This window comes from Emericellopsis atlantica (assembly GCF_019669845.1).
Source record: "Emericellopsis atlantica unplaced genomic scaffold F5Z01scaffold_15, whole genome shotgun sequence".
Lineage (NCBI taxonomy): Eukaryota > Fungi > Ascomycota > Sordariomycetes > Hypocreales > Bionectriaceae > Emericellopsis > Emericellopsis atlantica.
This window is the reverse complement of record NW_025764717.1, coordinates 664,897-682,044: the sequence shown is the minus strand read 5'-3', so window position 1 is coordinate 682,044 and position 17,148 is coordinate 664,897. Positions and strand designations below refer to the sequence as shown.

At 54.9% G+C, this 17,148-nt stretch overlaps 4 protein-coding genes across 4 annotated transcripts; 1 reads left to right on the top strand and 3 right to left on the bottom strand.

Moving 5' to 3' along the window:
- F5Z01DRAFT_136954 (mitotic checkpoint regulator, MAD2B-interacting-domain-containing protein) lies at positions 1–1,413 on the top strand. Its single transcript, XM_046257615.1, has one exon. The coding sequence runs from the start codon at positions 177–179 to the stop codon at positions 1,338–1,340; it is 1,164 nt and encodes a 387-aa protein (XP_046117853.1). The 5' UTR covers positions 1–176; the 3' UTR covers positions 1,341–1,413.
- On the bottom strand, positions 1,414–3,124 carry F5Z01DRAFT_136953 (uncharacterized protein). The gene is made up of 2 exons (XM_046257614.1): positions 2,399–3,124; positions 1,414–2,345 (listed from the first exon to the last, which is right to left on the bottom strand). The coding sequence occupies exons 1-2, from the start codon at positions 2,992–2,994 to the stop codon at positions 1,487–1,489; spliced, it is 1,455 nt and encodes a 484-aa protein (XP_046117852.1). The 5' UTR covers positions 2,995–3,124; the 3' UTR covers positions 1,414–1,486.
- Positions 3,125–4,327: 1,203 nt separating this feature from the next.
- Positions 4,328–12,542, bottom strand: F5Z01DRAFT_136950 (uncharacterized protein). Its single transcript, XM_046257613.1, has 7 exons — positions 8,930–12,542; positions 7,953–8,873; positions 7,795–7,904; positions 7,537–7,745; positions 4,699–7,482; positions 4,580–4,639; positions 4,328–4,525 (listed from the first exon to the last, which is right to left on the bottom strand). The coding sequence occupies exons 1-7, from the start codon at positions 12,392–12,394 to the stop codon at positions 4,398–4,400; spliced, it is 7,677 nt and encodes a 2,558-aa protein (XP_046117851.1). The 5' UTR covers positions 12,395–12,542; the 3' UTR covers positions 4,328–4,397.
- A 1,014-nt stretch (positions 12,543–13,556) lies between these two features.
- Positions 13,557–16,475, bottom strand: F5Z01DRAFT_136948 (putative 3-isopropylmalate dehydratase). The gene is made up of 4 exons (XM_046257612.1): positions 16,295–16,475; positions 16,200–16,231; positions 16,066–16,140; positions 13,557–16,015 (listed from the first exon to the last, which is right to left on the bottom strand). Exons 1-4 carry the CDS (start codon positions 16,392–16,394, stop codon positions 13,910–13,912), a joined length of 2,313 nt encoding a protein of 770 aa, XP_046117850.1. The 5' UTR covers positions 16,395–16,475; the 3' UTR covers positions 13,557–13,909.
- Positions 16,476–17,148: the final 673 nt, after the last annotated feature.

The following is a 17,148-nucleotide window of genomic DNA, read 5'->3' as shown; positions in this document are numbered from 1 at the left end:
AGCAGCTGCAGCCGCTGGCGTCCGTCTACGGTACCTACTTAAGGTAGCTGCGCTGCAGGCTGCCGGCCGATAAGCTGATAAGACATTTCTTCCCTTCTTGGTCCGACAACGCGGAACGTCATTTGTTGCACCTCACCATTTGCTTCACCATCATACCCATATAAATTGTCATCAAGATGGGCCTCGTCGACTATCCAGAGTCCGAGTCCGAGACAGAGGCGCCTCCCGTCAAGGCACCGCCAGCCCCCAAGACGACTTCCACCGGCAAGAAGCCATTCCAGAAAGTCGTCGATCGATCCAACCCAGGCAAAATCCTCGTCAACCTTCCCTCTGGGTCTACCGCTGGGCCGTCCTCCGACGAACCACCAGCCAAACGCGCTCGTACGGGCGATGCAGCAGGAGGAGGTCGCTTCTCCGGCTTCAACTCGTTTCTGCCACCGCCCAAGAATGCGAACAAGACACCGACTGTCGCATCCTCGAGTGGAGGAGTAAAGCCCAAGCCAGGCGTCAATCTGAAGACGAGTGCAGCCCCAGGTTTCAGCCGCGACTTTGACGACGCGAACGAGGTGGAGGGAGGAAGAGAATCTGCAGGCGACACGGTGCCTCAACGCGGTACCAATGGACCGACTATCCCAGCGGAACAGAAGCCAGCGGAGGAAGTCAAGTTGGTGGGCAAGCCAATGATGTTCAGACCACTCTCCGTCTCTCGCAATCCCAAGAAAAAGCCAAAGGCGTATCCGGCAGCACCTCCGAAGCCTGCAGCCTCTGCTCCCTTGGCTACGCCTGCTGCGTCGTCCAAACCACAAGATGTTCCGCAAGTCGAACCTCCTAAAAAGACGTCACTGTTCTCATTACATACCGAAGAAACTCCAGAACCGACCACAGCTGCTGCGAGCAATGGCGTATACCAGCCTCTCTTTGCGTCAGAAACGGAAGCCTACCGACCCACGGCAGAGGAGGTGGCCGAGTACGCCTCTTACGCTGGCTCTGGGCCTTCTGTCGATACTGGACCCCAAGAGGAGTCCCTCGACATCGTCGCCAACGATCTGAACCTCTCGGCCGCCGAAAGACGCGAGTTGTTTGGCCGGAGTGGGAATGCCGGGCAGACTGCAAAGAACGTCATCAACTTCAACATGGACAAGGAGTACCAGCACAATGAGTCGATGCGCGCTGCAGGCGATCAACAGATCCACAATCCTGTGCGCTCGATACAGGGTGGAGGCAAGCACAGTCTGCGACAACTGGTCTCCAACGTGCAGAACCAGCGCGAGGCTTTGGAGGACAGCTTTGCCAAGGGGAAGAACAATCGCAAGGAGGCTTCCGGACGATACGGCTGGTGATGCTCCGTCTCGGCTGGGGGCTAACGTCGTGACTCTTGTTCATCATGTGCAAAATGCAACGCTACTCATGGTATACCTATTGACATAACGCCGGTGTAAAGCAATTTTTCTTCCCGTTCGACAGACAGTGGCCCTCGTCCGCCTCCTCACCACGTCTCAATCGCAGCTTGCTTCGCTCCTTGAAATGCGTCGTCGACCATCAGGAACCCCCACTCTCCTCTCGTTGTCGGGGATATGTCATCATAGCCGTTGGGCGTCATCGGCCCCAGCCTCATGGAGCTGCGCTCTGGACTGAGAACACCAGCCGTCATGATCTCGTCAATGGACGATGTTGGCCAAAATTGCACCATGTGCGCTGGCTGGTCGGTCGCCTTGGCCGTGCGGGCACTGTCGTTGTCTTGGTCCCCTTGTCCGTCTTCCCCCGGTGACCTGAGCTTAGCCGGCAGCGGGTCAAAGTTGGTCTGCAGCTTGAGGACGGGTGTTTTGGGCGTGGCACGTCGACTGCCGCCGCTGCTCAGTGCGATCCCAATCATGGCCTCATCCAGGTCATCGTCTATCTCTGTGCCATCGTCGCTGTCATGGTCAAACTCGGATCTGATGATGGGTTCCGTGAAGGTCTCAGACTCGGGTTTCGGCATGCCCGAAATGGCTCCTACTGCGTCCAAGCCACCATAGGCTCTCTTGTACATCTCGTCGAGATCGCTCAGAGCCCAATCTGAGATGCGCAGCCAGTCGTATGATCTCAGGAGCTCGACCTTGGTGACCTTTCTGCCGTTATTAGCAATCACCAACCGACGCAGCTCGTCGACTGCGTCCTCAAGACGCATTGGCGAGCCTGATCTAGCGTACGCCGACAAGGCAGCCTTGAGGCTGTAGAGACCATCGAGCGCTACTAGCGTCAAACCCTCCGACTTGAACATGACGTCGTTCTGGATTATGGACTGGTGTATAAGCTGCGCGTTCAGCCCACACATGGAAGGGTTCATGGGAGTGGGCAAGCTGTCGCTGTTTGAGGTTTCAGTTTGCTGTCTCTAGACGGACCAGGGGCTGTCACTTACTTCAGCTCATGTCGATGGCCAGCCTTGTCAAAGGCAATGCGCAGCTCCTTCTCCTCGCGCAATGGTAACCCGGCTGGTTGAATGAACCACATATTGCCCGAGCTGCTCATCATGGGCGCAGTACCATCAGTTGTGATCGAAGATGCAGTGCATGGTGTCATGGGAGGCGGTGACATGGGTGTCTTCGGTGTCTTCGGTGTCAGAGGGGTCGTTGGCCACCTCGGTCGCCCGAAGCTAAGCCCCGAAAATGGTGTTGACGGCGACGCAAGGGGCGTGGATGTGGTGTCGATGTTGAGCCGCAGGGGCTTACTGAACGATCGGCTGCGGACAATGTGCTTCAATGCTGCGACGGGCGAGGAGAAACGCGGCGAGCTGGGTGGGGGTGAGACAGCAAGGCCAGGCGAGCCCAACGGCGGAATCGTGGGCGGTAGCTGGTAGTCTCTGCGAGCGACGACAAGAGTGATGTGCATGGCTTTCTTGGCGAGGCGGCCCGATGCTTGCTCGAGAGCTGGCGTGAGGTGAGGCGGCAGATGATGGGCATCCAGCAGCGAGGTGCCAGCCTCCAGTGGCGACGAGATGCGTTCCTTGAGAGACATGGCGACGAGTAAAGGAAGGCAGATGAACCTCGAGGGGACAAACACGATTCAGTGCGCGACTGGATGTCTGGAGATGGATGGATCAAGAGAGTTTTGCCTTGAGTCTGCGTTCCAGCCGAGGAAGCAAGCCGTCAGCGTGGGAACCCAAGACAAGTTATACCTACATCCACGCCGCTCTGCTCCTGATCTTCGAAACTGCCGTACCTGCATGATCAGAAACACGAAACACTAGGGCAGCCCCAAGTTCTTGAAACGCGTTTCTATAAACAGATACCACGCTGCCTGTCTGTCTGCCTATCTGCATTGCCGCGCCGGAGAGGGGGCCTGGCCGATGCAGCAGCTGTGCGACTTGTCTCTGCCCATGTCCATGCCAACAACTCACCCACTGCCGTTCTTATTACTATCACCATCACCATCCTCGACATCAAAAAGCAAGGTCCACTCGTCACAGGCGTCTGGGCGGTCCCTCATGCACGTTCCTGGACCAGTTACCGAATGCGCGGTGTCTGTTAGCCGCCCGGCGGCTACATCCGCTTCTATTTATGGCAGCGGGGAAAGGCTTGATTGGGTATGAATGAGGGGGGGAAGCCAACCTCCGCGATTATCAACAGTAGTATTTAGTTAGTTACCGTACTACCACAACGTGGGCGTTCGGACCTCTAAATGTATTTTTGGGTACTCTTGGTCTGCCTAATCGCCGTGGTGGAGCGCGTCCTCAATGAGGAGATATAATACCCGTGCTACAAGCTATAATCGTTCCGTGACACAGCTTGCTCGCTTGGCCTATCCATGACTTGTTGATTCTTGTGCTTCCAGCCGTCTGTCAGCCTGGCCTGGTTCGGTCTGGCCTGATCTGGCTCGGCTCGGCTCTTTGCTAGGCGACTCAGACGCCCTGTTGGGACTAGGAAGGTGAACCGACTAAAATAGTACCTTTGCCAACACTGCTTGCGCCTAAGTATCGCTCAATATCCCAGGATCAGCTATAAGATTGAGCGCACAAGCGGCTCACGGACCCTCGACGGTGCCAGCGATGGATGGCACTTGAAATAGAACAACAATCATTGACGAGAAACAACCTGTCTGTGGTCAAATGCCATGTCATTGCGCTTCGCTAGCTAGTTACGCATCAGAAGTCGGCCATGCTCATAATTCATCACTATGTGAGACCTTGCTAACGCCGAGCAATGCTGCGTCGCTTCTTCCTCAACATACCCAAGGGCGCGAACCGCCGCGCCGATATGTGGCTCCCGCATTCAACAGATGAGCCCGAGGCCAGCAGTGGCGTGGTGACTCTGCAATAATGACAACCGTGAACCCCCTCCTTTGCATGATCCGGAACGCCTTGCCGTCTAGTATCTCGTAATCTCATCAGGTGGCGGGCCCTGAGCTGAGCATCCACTCGCTCAGGGCGCATCGTCCGCTTCACCGTTGGCGTTTATAACGTCGAGTTGTTCAAGTGCCTGCACACTAAGCAGGGATTGCCCACTACGGCTCTGATCCCCTGCTTCTGAGGAGAGGCATGAGCCTGAATCTGCCGTCGGGTTAGTCGCGCGTCGCCAAACGCGATGCAGGCGGTGTTACTCACCAGTATGGTCTTCCTCAATCCCATCGTCCGCTACCAGGTGGGGAAGCTCAAGCGCCAAAGCTATAAACAATGTCAGCGGATATGCACGAATCAAACACCGTCACTACAGGCTCGCATACCTTGTGCTATATCATCCAATCTAGCAACCGCTTCAGCGCCCATCAGCTCCTCTGTTAACACATGCTGGCAGGCCTCTATCAGATGCAAGACGGACGCCACCGAAGACTGCGTCAGCTGCTGGGTACCCTCAGCCGCAATGCCGCTGACATGATCCATGCACGCCACAGCAAGCCCGTGCGCGATGACGGCAGCATTCTTGCGCAGCTGCTCGACTTCGTCGTCGTTCTGATCATCCGCCCAGTGTATCAACAGCTTCCGATGGACCAGCCTGAGTGTAGTCCTCTGCACGGCCTCCCTTCCGTGTATGAGAAAGCTCGGAACCCACAGGGGCATGAGCTTGATGCAGTGATTCACGACATCCTCATCGGCTTCCGGGTCTCCAAGAACTCGCACGAAGAATTGTAGGACCGAAGCCAGGTCGACTGTGTCGTAACGACTTGTCCTGGTTGCCAAGAAGGTCAGAAAGCGTTGTGCCTCGTCCTCATGTGCCGACAGGAGGACAAAGTCGGTTGCGGCAGCCAGAAATGCAGCCAAGTAGTCGCTGCTCTCTTTCGGGTCAAGATTCGCCTGCAACGTCTGGTGAACTGTCTTGGACATTGGCAGACTCGTGGAGGCAAGCCACCTCACGATGGAGGTCGTCGCCCTAGGATTTTGCTGTATGCCGATCAATCTCTCCACGAAAAAGCTGGTGCCGTCGTTGCGCGGGTGGTAATGCAAAAGACTGACTTCTGAAGAAGTCCAGCTGAAGGGCGGATCTTCCGCCAGACGCTCAGAGGCCGATTCAATGATGCTTTCAGGGCCTATTTCCGGCTCCATCGACCTCAGCAGGTACTCAATAGTCCCGATGATCTCGTCGTACGATACTGTTCGCCGTCTCTCAATGTTTCTAAGCATTCGAGCGTAGTTCTCAGGTAGGTCCGGATCGCTATCATCGGCCGCAATGATTCGCACCAGCCGGTACAGAAAGTCCTCGGAGAGAAGCTGGGCAACCTCCCTCTCACCAAACTCTGCCCATGCATGGATGAACCCGAAACACTCATTCCATGAACGGGGGTGGCTTTGGAAATATCTCCACATGCATTTGACCACGTCCATGACACCTCGGAGCACGGTCACCCCATCCTCGCGCTGGGCACGCGTGTCTTCCAAGCTGCGGCGGACGACAGGGATCTCGACAGCACTGTCCGCGTACTCGGAGCTGGACAGGTAGCGAGAGGGCGTGCTCAGAGCAATGTGCTCGACCACTCGAAGAAACTGAGCGCCTGTCTCGACGCGGACCCGGGCGCAATGGTTGCGCTGCACAATCGTACGGAAGGCATGAGGCCGCAGATGGAAGTATCGATAGTAGTAGTATGCGGCCTCTCTTGACGTCGATACGGCCTTGTCCAGTGCGCTTGAGAACATTTCAAAGTTGGGTGCGTCCTTCCTCCGGGTCACGACCTGATCCAGGTGAGTCAGCGCGACATCAAAAAGGAGCACTGGCGATATTCCTGAGGTTGTTGCCATGGCGGTATTGCCCTCCATGGTCATCTCGTTATCTGCGTGCATCATTCCGAGGCCAGTTGCTGCGTGCTCAAAGATCGATTTGACAAAGGTCGCGTGACTGTGCTCGAATAAGCAGTGGCGGCGGAGGAGTGCCGTGTTATCTTGGAGTATGTATTCTTTCAGGCCAGCCCCCATTGGCACGCGTAAGGGAAGTCGAAGAGCCTTCTCTAGAGCTTCCTGCTGCTGCCGGGCCAGAGATGACTTTCTTTGGTAGAAAAGCATATAGGCACTGTACAGCTTGCCGTTGCTGCCTGGCTCGGCTGCAGCACCAAACGTGGCTTCTTCAAGCTGAGCTGGGTCCCATGGAGTTGCCGACTCGTCGTTGAACTCAATCCACTTGGGAGGGTGAGTTCCCGACGGCCGCTCGCGCGCGTACGAGTAGTAGTGGCCTGACTCGGCCGTGCCTGTGTGGACCAGCACGCCGACGACTTCAAATTCATCCTCGTTCGAGCTACTCGGATCGCTCAAGTGCTCGACAGTGAAGGGGTTCAGGTCGATCACGAGAGGGAAAGAGAAGCGTCCGTAAATCTTGTTGCGCTGCAGTGTCTGCAAGTTGAAGTCGAACCGCTTCAGATGAAAGATGATGTTGTCTGGTAAGTCCTTGAAACATGACCTTTTGACAGCGTCCACGTGGCGATCGCACGTAGAGCACTTGTACTGGTTATCGCCTTCGAGCACCTCACCATCGATGTAGGCCTGTAAGCTCTCCTGAAGACAAGTCTTCCCTTGGACGTCAACCTGAATCGCCTGGAAAGGCTCAAACACCTCGGAAATGTGCTCGCATTCCTGTGATTTGATTTGTTGCACCAGCTGGCCCCCATAGAAGGATCGCAGCTTCTTCCTCTCGGTGGCGTCCACCATCTGGCCTTCCCATCGGTCGAAAATGAGGTTGTAGAATTCATCAACATCCATCTGTTGACCAACGTCGATGTGTGTATTGTCGTACGTCTTGATAGAGTAGACGAACGCTGACGGGTCGACATATCGATGGTAAGTCTCCTGCATGTGGCCAAATACCTTCTTCGTCTCGGGGAGAAGATGCTGACTGTCAGTGTTTGACTTTTGCTTTGCTTTTAGCATGAAAGCTCTGAACTCTGGATTCATGAAGAGTTGCGTGACCAACGAATTCAAGTAGCACGTGTTGGCGAGATTACGTAGACCAACATAGCCTGAAGATGTCCTCAAGACACGGCTAGGATCAAACGGATTAGGCATGTCGTAGAACGTGTACTGGAGATCTATACAGATGTCAGCGAGCCTCAAGTCAACACACACAAGACATGGTATGGTACCTTCGTCGGGCTCGATGTATGGCAGAACTTCATTCAAGCTGTGGAGAATGTCCGCCAGTACCGAATCATCGGCCTTGGCCAATTCGAGGATGATGGCGCATAACCCAGCCCTTGTGCGGTCTGTGAGGGCGACATTTTGTACAGAACTGTCAGCTTGCCGGCGGGTTCGAGGGAACAAGTGCCTCCAAAAAAGATCTCTAGCAAAGGACCTGAAAGGCGGTAAGCATAGTGAGTGTCAATGTGCTCCTTTCGACTTACCTGGGAAATGCATCAGACCTCGCGAGCGACTGATCTTGCTTGAGACAGATGTCTAAAGTGACAACGAGTCCTTGGAGCACGTTGTCACATGTCAAGGGGTTCGTCACGCACTACAATCGGATCAGCGAACGTTCGCCACACAAAGATGCTATACCAACCTCAGTGGTCTCCTGATTCAGGAGCAACTCGCCAACTCCGATCGCCAGGTTCTTCATATCCACAAAGTCTGCCATCGTTCCAGGCAGAATAGAGAACAGAGACAAAATTGCCTGGAAGAAATCCTCACTTCGGCTTGGAAGCTGTGTGGCCTCAGGGATCAGTTGGCAAAGTTTGGGGAGCACCAGTTTGCCAACTCTTCGCACCGCATCTAAACGAATCTCTGCGGAGAGTTTGCTCAGCATTCGGATAGCTTGAATCTGTTCTTTGAAGAATGTGGCGAGAACCTCGCTTGTCGTTTGCCTGAAGGACTGTTGCGAATGGAATAGCAGCAGTTTGGCCAGAATACCCACGACGTCTGGTTGAGCACTGACCCTGTCACAAAAGGCCGGATCCAGGAGGCAGAGTCGCAAGATGACAGCTAAGCCGATGTGACAAACATCAAGCGCCCGGGCATCGTTGGACGCGAGGGTTTCGGTGAGTGCTGTGACTATGGGCTCTGCAGACGTGATTCCCATGCTGTCGAACGATAAAACCTCGCAAACTTCCCCACGATCCTGCAACCAGATATGCAGAGCATGTAGCAAAGAGGCAAGCAAACTTGTGTGCAACTTGTCGCTGGAGGGAATGATCTTTTCCCGGTCGATAAGAGCTCGGACAAGGGCCGTTATGACACTGGACCTAATGTCCGCGTAGGAATGACTCAAAGCCAGCCTGCGGTCTGAAGTTCCATCCTCAGCATCTGACTTTCCAACGTGCATCCGGTCGAGTAAAGTCTTGTATGCCGAAAAAGCATGTGCAGCGTAAAGAGACCGTAGGTAATGGCCAGAGGGAAATAGATGCTCATGCGCTTTCGGTAGACTTGAATCCGGCCCAAGAATGACTTCCATGTCGGCAGGCAACTGCTTGAGGAGGTGGTAGGTCTGCGTGGGCAACGGCGTCAGTTTGCACAACAATTAGCGGATGAGAATTCACTTACATCGAGCGCCAAGGCCTCAGGGAGACTGAGGAATTGCCATAGATCACGAAAGTGATTCATGACCGCGATTTGAGCATGTGAGCAGCTGGGCCCGAACCTTAGGTTCGCTTCATTGCCGGAATGTTCTTTCCGGACAAGAATCAAGCAATTGGTGAGCTTCAGCTGATCCAAGTTGAGGCGCATGTCTTCCTCGCTTGGTAAAAAGGCTTGTCCTTTGATGAATGCACCGTAGTTGGGGAAGCCAGTTTGTTCTTGAATGCTAGCGAGCAAGGATGCAGCGGTGTTTTTCTGTCCAATCTCGAGAGGAAGGACCTCGGTTTGGCGGCCATTATCGAACGACTGATAAAACAACTGTGCTGATTCTCCCGCTATTGGGACAGCGGGCTCCTTCGCCACAAGAGAGCCAAGTACCGGGGCAGCGAAGCGAGGCCGCGACTGATACTCGTGTAGAAAGTGCTGCAGAAGGTGTAGCGAACGCAAGAATAGTCGCTCCGCATCTTTGGTTGTGTTGGGGCCGCCCCCGAGCTCCATGACGGCATCACTGTCCGACTGCGTCTCTCCGTTTGCCAGGGTCAACTCGTTGGCAGCCGTCTTCAACTGCTGGAAGCATCGTTCAATCAGCACAGAATGAACCTTGCGCATCTTGAGAGAAGTACAATCCTGCAGTGCTGTGTATTCCAAGTACACCTCGACTGCGAGTACTTGCATAGCACGTTCCGCAAGATCCTTATCCGGCGCATGAAGAACAATCCGCCATAGATGCTCAATGCAAGTGTTGCTGGCATTATCTCCATCCTCGAGGTTGAACTCATCAGTCTTCTCGATCTGTGTCAGCGTCTCCTGCTTGATGAACTGCAATGCGCCATCACAATAGCAGTCGGGTGGCAGGCTACCAAGGTGTTTGGTCAAACATTCCTGGACAAAGGCGTTGGGGTCGCCCAAGGAAGCGACATTTTGCAAAATCTTCCAGCCCGCCTCTCTGTCGCGGGCACAAAGTGCGCGATGCCCAACTGTGTTTTCCCACAGTCTCGCAGCCATAGTGTCATCAATCCCGGACCCATGTAGACGAATCAAGTAGTGTAGCACCTCGCGTCGGGGCAAGTTCGCAGGACCGCTCAATACAGGCTGGCTGGTTTCACTTGCTCCTGCATCAACGGCGTTGGCTATCTCATTGATGTATAACCCCGCCAGCGGCTTGCCCGGGACTTGGTCGAGATTGTAAACGAGAAGACCTCGTCGAGCGGCGAGCATGTGCAGAACCCATAGACTGCCCAGCGTTGTTTGACTGCTTTGGGTGAGATCATCCGCACAGCTGCGGTATATATCGGCACGGACTTCGTCAGTGACGATTTGGAGAAATTTATCAAAGCTGTTAGCCACCATGACGTGTAGTTCAGCAGTCGGTCTGGGTGTTCCCCTGCAGTACATTTCCCTAAAAAGGCGAATGCAGAGCCTGTATGGCTGGTAGCTGATTTTGGTCGGGTCCTGGGAGATCTTTTGAAACCAATGATCCATCACAAGGGACCACGCTGCTCTGACAGGCCCGGTCAGCTGCTCTGCAGAAGTCGCCTCAAGCTTCGACAAGAACTGGCACAGTTGCTCTTCACCAAGCACGTTGAGGATGGTGGAAAGAGCTCGCAGGAGCGCTTCCGAAGACCTGGCGTCTGCGCTGGCTGTCAGACACTGCCAGAGGCGGTCCGTATGGTCTTGAGTGTATAGCTTGGTGACGAAAAGGAAGCCGACAATGTTCGCACATTCTTGGATCAGTTCCGGATGGCTGTTCGGGCCCATAATATAGTCCACAAGATTGCTGCGAAGTAGATACTCGCCCATATGCCGGAGAATAGGCGATTGACTGGGATGCTGCTTGAATATCGCAACCAAATTCATGCACATGGACATGACGGCGTGGACGCGGAGTTGCATCTGACCACATTTGATGAACTTGAGGTCGGTGTCGAAGCGCCATTCATAGGCAACGGCGTCCGTAGTAAATGAAGGCGGCAGCTCAGGATGTAGTCGGCGATGCTTTTCCACCGCAGCCACGGCAGCTGAATGCGGGCCAGTGAGTGTGATTCTAAGTAATTCCGTCATTTTGGGTACCAAGGCCCGGACAACCGGATACTGAATATGTGTGAGTCGTTTCTCAATGGACTCGTTCAGCAATCGGACTATATCAAGCCAGTGTTGGTGACCTCTGGTGAGATTTTGTTGCGCAGCACACTCCTCGTCATGGTCTCTTGACGACGACGTCGTACTTGCGTCTCGCAACAGACTATTCAGATAGGCCAGGTAGGGCACTAATAGACCCATTTCCGACGGGACTGATAATAGTACCGGTATCAGCTTTTCAAAAAGTTCACCGAGGTGCACAAGGCCGTCAGTGGAAATGAGCTCGGTTTGCTGGGACACAACTTGCGCATCGGCGGGATGGCCGGGTGGGTTGTATATATCTTGTCGGTCATCCTCCAAGAATGGCTTCGGGGGAATCAAAGCGGCCATGCCGACCACATAGCGGACCGAGAGGAGCTCAACTGGTGGTTTTTGACCGGCAGCAATCTTGTGTCGCAGTCTCTCGAGAGACCGTGTGTCAAGATCAAGCATGACCATAGTCAAATAACCAGCCAACCGATACAAACCCATTGCCGTCTCGTGGAAATTGGCCCATCGATGGAGCGGACCCCCCTTTCGGTTGACCATGTGGTTTATCAGGTCTCCGAGCATTGTCCAGAACTCTGGATCCATGCGTATAATGTTTGCCAGGTGCTGCTGGGGTCTATTAGACGTGAGAAAATGGTCGACGGCGTCGCGGAGCCATCCCTCGACGCTCTGTAAGACCACATTGTCGTCTTTCGGTCGTAGATTTTGCAAATGATTGTATAATCGATGGAGCGTGTTTACGGCTGGCTCATCAGGCTGGCGGTAGGGAAACTCGCGCGTCAGGTCGTAAGAAATCTGCTGTGTCGAGATGTATTGTACTTCTTCTTCGTCTCCGCAAGCGTCGTCCTCTATGACCTCGATTTGAGGGGATTCTCGCGGGGCGTCGGGAGTGCCTGTCGACGGGAGAGCTGGCTGACCAGTCTGAGTGACAAGCAGTGCCAGATCCTGCTCCTCTAGAGACATTGACCTGTTGGGTGAAACCGAACGTGCCTTCCGCAAGTTGATAGTGACAGCCTTGTCGCTAGACGACGTCTCTGGAGGCCGTCGATCGGAACTTGTAGATCCTTCCGGAGTCTTTGGCGTCGTCGGCGCTCCATCCATATCTACGTCGTCATCCTCCGTCAAGGTTACACTGCTGCTCGATGTGCTGCTCCGCCGCTCCGCGCTCTCGACGGATCGTGACGTTCGTTGGCGCTTTCGGGATGTGATCTGGCTGTCGTTGAATGGGTTCGGGCGTATGGAGCTAGGTTCTGGCGAGGCTGCGGGCTGCTGTGGGCTACCGTTCTGAAAGTTCGACGGCTCCATCGGGAATGTCTATCTGGGAGCACAAAAGCACGTTGCCGCTGTGACCAAGACCAGAGGCGACAGGTCGTTGTAACAACGAGAGCCGACTGGGCGGCAGCTGTCCAGTGTCAACATATGTGATCAGAGTGTGATGCGACGGAAAGGCGATTGATGCGATGGAAAGAGGCGAGGCTGGACCAGGATGGGCACTTGCGGTCCGTGAAGTCCGAGCCGGGTTGCAGTCGCTGTGCTCCGCGGGGTCTCGTCAATCTACCGCTAGCAGATTAGGTGTCTAAGACCATCGGGAGCTGTTGTATTTATACGCCGTAGATCCCATATAATTCATGGATTTGGAGACTGGGCTCGAGATGGTGGTGGATGAAATCATGAAATTGGGGGAAACGCGGTTGCTGATGTGGAACCCCGCGAGGTAGTAGCGACTTGGAGGGGTACGACCCACCAGACGCCTTCCCGGGCAGTCCAGCCTGCGCCTGCCGACTAGACTGGAAGCTCGAGACAGGGGTTGGTTGCAGCTTGCAACGCACCCACCGACTGGAAGCCGTCAGCCTGGTCTGACCAGTGACCACTTGGACACTCTGTTGCCTTGGTGAGCTGTCCATTCTCATCAATGTCCGCTTGGAATAAGTTAAGCTGCCGATATGAACAGTTCACTTTGTGAGGGGGGATGAGACACCACTATGCGCAGGGTTCGAAATCATGTCGCAATTAATACTTACTTACGTCACTGGGATAGGTTTAAACTCCGAAGCTGCCAGCAAGTGGGCGAACCGGATTCACAAATACGATCACGATCAGATTGTAAATCTGCCAAGGACCGGATCGCTGTGAAGGTGCTTAATTCTAGGAAATCGACTGGTAGAAAATCCTGTGTTTGATGTGTTGAGTGGTGTTTCGTTGCTCGTAATGTCGTGTAGGAAGGCTGGTTTGAGATGCGGCTCACAATCTGGGGGGGAGGACCGTAGGCATGGTTTCTAGAGATTGGCTGAGCTTCGGGATCTAGGACGATAACTAGCACTAGACTAAGTATTTAAGTTTAAGGACTGACAGAGAAGCGGTAGATGATACGAGCCCAAATCTCTTTCTAGCTGACAAAGGTGAACTTATCGTCAGGTGTTGTTGACTTGCAAGCTGTGGTGACAGCTTTGGTGGGGTTGGGAACCCGCGGGAGGGGCGTGGGCATAAGAAACAAGCTAGTAAGGAGGCCACGATGAATCTTGCTCCTAGTGCTCATTCTACCTCTGGCTAACGTGCAGACTAGATATATGTGTGTTGCACTCACATACGGCTGTTCTAGTCGGTTTTAATTGCGTGCAATCTGGAAGCCTCTGAGTTCTGGAAGCCAGGTCAGCACATACACTCCGGTGGGTGCAGGCTCACAGCCTCGACAATGGCAATGTGCTTCTAAAACACTGAATTAGGCGTAAAGGGGCGCAAGAGAACGGAACAATTGCTCATAGAACCTTGATCTTTTTTTTTTTTCTTTTAATCTTTGAATTGTTCCTTTTCATTGGCAAGCTACCACTCCATGGGATCACCCTTCACATCGCCCCTATTAGTCTTCGGCACCGGCGCGGCCTCAACCTTGACAGGCCCATCCCTCTTGAGGTAGCCGGACCCATCGAGCCATGGTGTCTCTTGCGTGCGGCGCTTCTCGAACGCCTTGATTTGAGGCTCCATTTGCGAGGTCAGACCAATATCGTCCAGACCGTTGATCAAGCAGTGCTTCTTGAAACTCTCGACGTCGAATTTGGCGAGCTCCGTGCCGTCAGCCGCACGGATCACTTGGGCGGGCAGATCCACCTCGACCTCCCGACCAGCACGTGCCTCCGCAGCCACGCGCTCCAGAGGCTCCGGCTCGAGCTTAATGGGCAGCATGCCATTCTTGTAGAGGTTCGACTCGTGGATGTCGGCAAAGGAGGGCGCAATGATGCAAAGGATACCAAAGTCGAGGAGGGCCCAAGGGGCGTGCTCTCGCGACGATCCGCAGCCAAAGTTGGGGCCTGTGACGACTAGAATCTTAGCGTGGCGGTAAGGCTCCTGGTTCAGCACAAAGTCAGGCTTCTCTTCCATGGTCTCCGTGTTGTAGCGCCACTGGTGGAACAGCGCGGTACCCAGACCCGAGCGTTTAATGGTCTTGAGGAACTGTTTCGGGATGATGGCGTCCGTATCGACGTTGGCACGTTCCAGAGGAGCCGCGATGCCCTTGAGCTGGGTGAACTTTACCATGCCTGCCGACGTTGCCGGGGCACCGCCGTGGGGGGTGTTGTCATCCTCAGGCACATCCAGAATGCGGTCAAGGTCCTCATCGGTATCGAGATCCTCAATGTGCGTGTCTTCAATGGCGATCTGAGGCTCGGCTTTGACAGGCGACGCATTGTGGGGCTCGGCCACCTTGCGGACATCCGCCAGTCTCCCAACAAGGGCGCAAGCCGCTGCCATGACAGGTGACATGAGGTGCGTACGGCTGCCAGCGCCCTGGCGGCCCTCAAAGTTACGGTTCGAAGTTGAGGCGCAGCGCTCCTTGGGCGCGAGGATGTCGGGGTTCATGCCCAGGCACATGGAGCAGCCAGCCTCGCGCCATTCAAATCCAGCATCAAGGAAGATCTTGTCGAGACCTTCGCGCTCAGCCTGCTTTTTGATCAAACCAGATCCTGGGACAATCATCGCACGCTTAATGTTGGAAGCAATGTGCTTGCCTTCCACAACTCTAGCCGCCGAGCGCAAATCCTCGAGGCGGGCATTGGTGCAGCTACCGATGAAGACCTTGTCAATGGAAATGTCCTCGATGGGTGTGCCGGCCGTCAGTCCCATGTACTCCAGCGCGTGCTCGCAGGCCTTCTTCATGCTGGGATCGGAGAAATCGTCAGGGCCAGGAACGACACCTGTGATGGGGACAATGTCTTGAGGCGAGGTTCCCCAGGTGATGGTGGGCGGAATGTCGCGCGCGTTGATGTAGATTTCTCTGTCAAACTTGGCGCCATCATCCGTCTTGAGCGTGGACCAGTACTCCACGGCACGCTTCCACTCCTTGCTGTCGTACTTGGGCGCCAGCGGGCGACCCTTGAGGTAGTCAAAAGTGGTCTGGTCAGGGGCGATCATGCCAGCACGCGCACCCGCCTCGATGGACATGTTGGTCATGGACATTCTCGCCTCCATGCTGAGAGAGCGGATGGTCGAACCGCAGAACTCAATAACAGCACCAGTGCCACCAGCGGTACCGATCTGACCGATAATGTGCAGGACAATGTCCTTACTGCTGACGCCAGGGGCAAGCTCGCCGTCCACCTGGACCTTCATGTTCTTGCTTCGCTTCGTGATGAGGGTCTGCGTCGCGAGGACGTGCTCCACCTCACTGGTACCGATGCCAAAGGCGATGGAACCGAACGCACCGTGCGTTGATGTATGGCTGTCGCCACACACGACGGTGGTTCCTGGCAGGGTGAAACCTTGCTCAGGGCCGATGATGTGGACAATGCCTTGCCTGTCATCGTCGAGACCGAAGAATGTGAGGTTGAAATCGCGAACGTTCTCTTCGAGGGTGGCGCATTGCGTGCGAGAGTCGGCATCTTCAATGAAGCTAGAGACATCCTTGAAGTTTTTGCGCGAGGTCGTAGGGACGTTCTGCTCAGCGGTCAGGCGTGTGTTCAACAGATCAGAATGGAATCACCTACGTGATCACTGGTAGCCAGGGTGCAATCTGGTCTCCTGACTTTTCTCCCAGCGTTTCTGAGACCCTCAAAGGCTTGCTAAATGGCGATGGTCAGCATTGGCCACCCCGCGATTCGGTGGGCATTTGGGGGCTTACCGGCGACGTCACTTCGTGAACGAGATGGCGATCTGCAGAAGACACCCGTCAGCAGCGCCCTGGTTGCGGCGAGCTCATCAGCTGCGAGGACGTACCGATATACAGGAGAATAGTGCCATCCTCCTTTTCATCGACAGTGTGCGCCTTGAGGACTTTGTCGTACAGAGTCTGCGGGGCAGACACGGCGCCAGGCATGATGGGCAATTGTTGGTGCGACTGATGGGAGGAAGGGAACACGAACGCTATCGGTCAAGGGAGGAGAAGGGTATGATCAAGGAACGGACCAGACAGCTCAAAATAGGGTGAGATATTCCGGGGAATCAATATCCATTCACGAGAGGGAGGCACCTGGTGGGCTTTATGGGATTTTGGTGGCAGCCGTGAAAGCAATGCGCCTCCGGTCCGGAGCAAACGGGAGAAGGCCAACGATGCCCGACATCGGACGGCCGTGAAGGCATCGCGCCTGCCGCCCGAGGTCATCCGCAATTGTAGGGCGCTGATTAGTCGCTGAGGGCTGAGAAACTCCCCTTTGCTTGCCTCTGATTCGGCGCACTCTTGACCTCGAGTTCTCCAGATCCTCACCCTGCATCTGCGCGCGCGTCCGGGGTCTCGCAGGCTCGCTACCCTGTAGCCTTGGCCACCACTTTCTTCTCATCTACGGATAGGTGCCCCTCCATTGCCGGATGCCTTCACTAGCCGATGCGGAGCCGTGCATGTCGGAGGATCGCCGAATTCTTACGGGAGGAGAAATTGCTGCATCAAAGTAGGTGCCTTGGGATTGAGCATGAAGTTGCTGGACCCATGAGCTAGCTCCTCGCACACTCGTGTCCTCCAGTTATAAAGTCCGTCCGCTTTTGAGTCGGTAGTTATTGTCATGATTAGTGGCGGGTGCCCCTCGCTGGCTATCCTATAGTACTAGATCTAGAGCAACAGCAACCGGGACCACAAA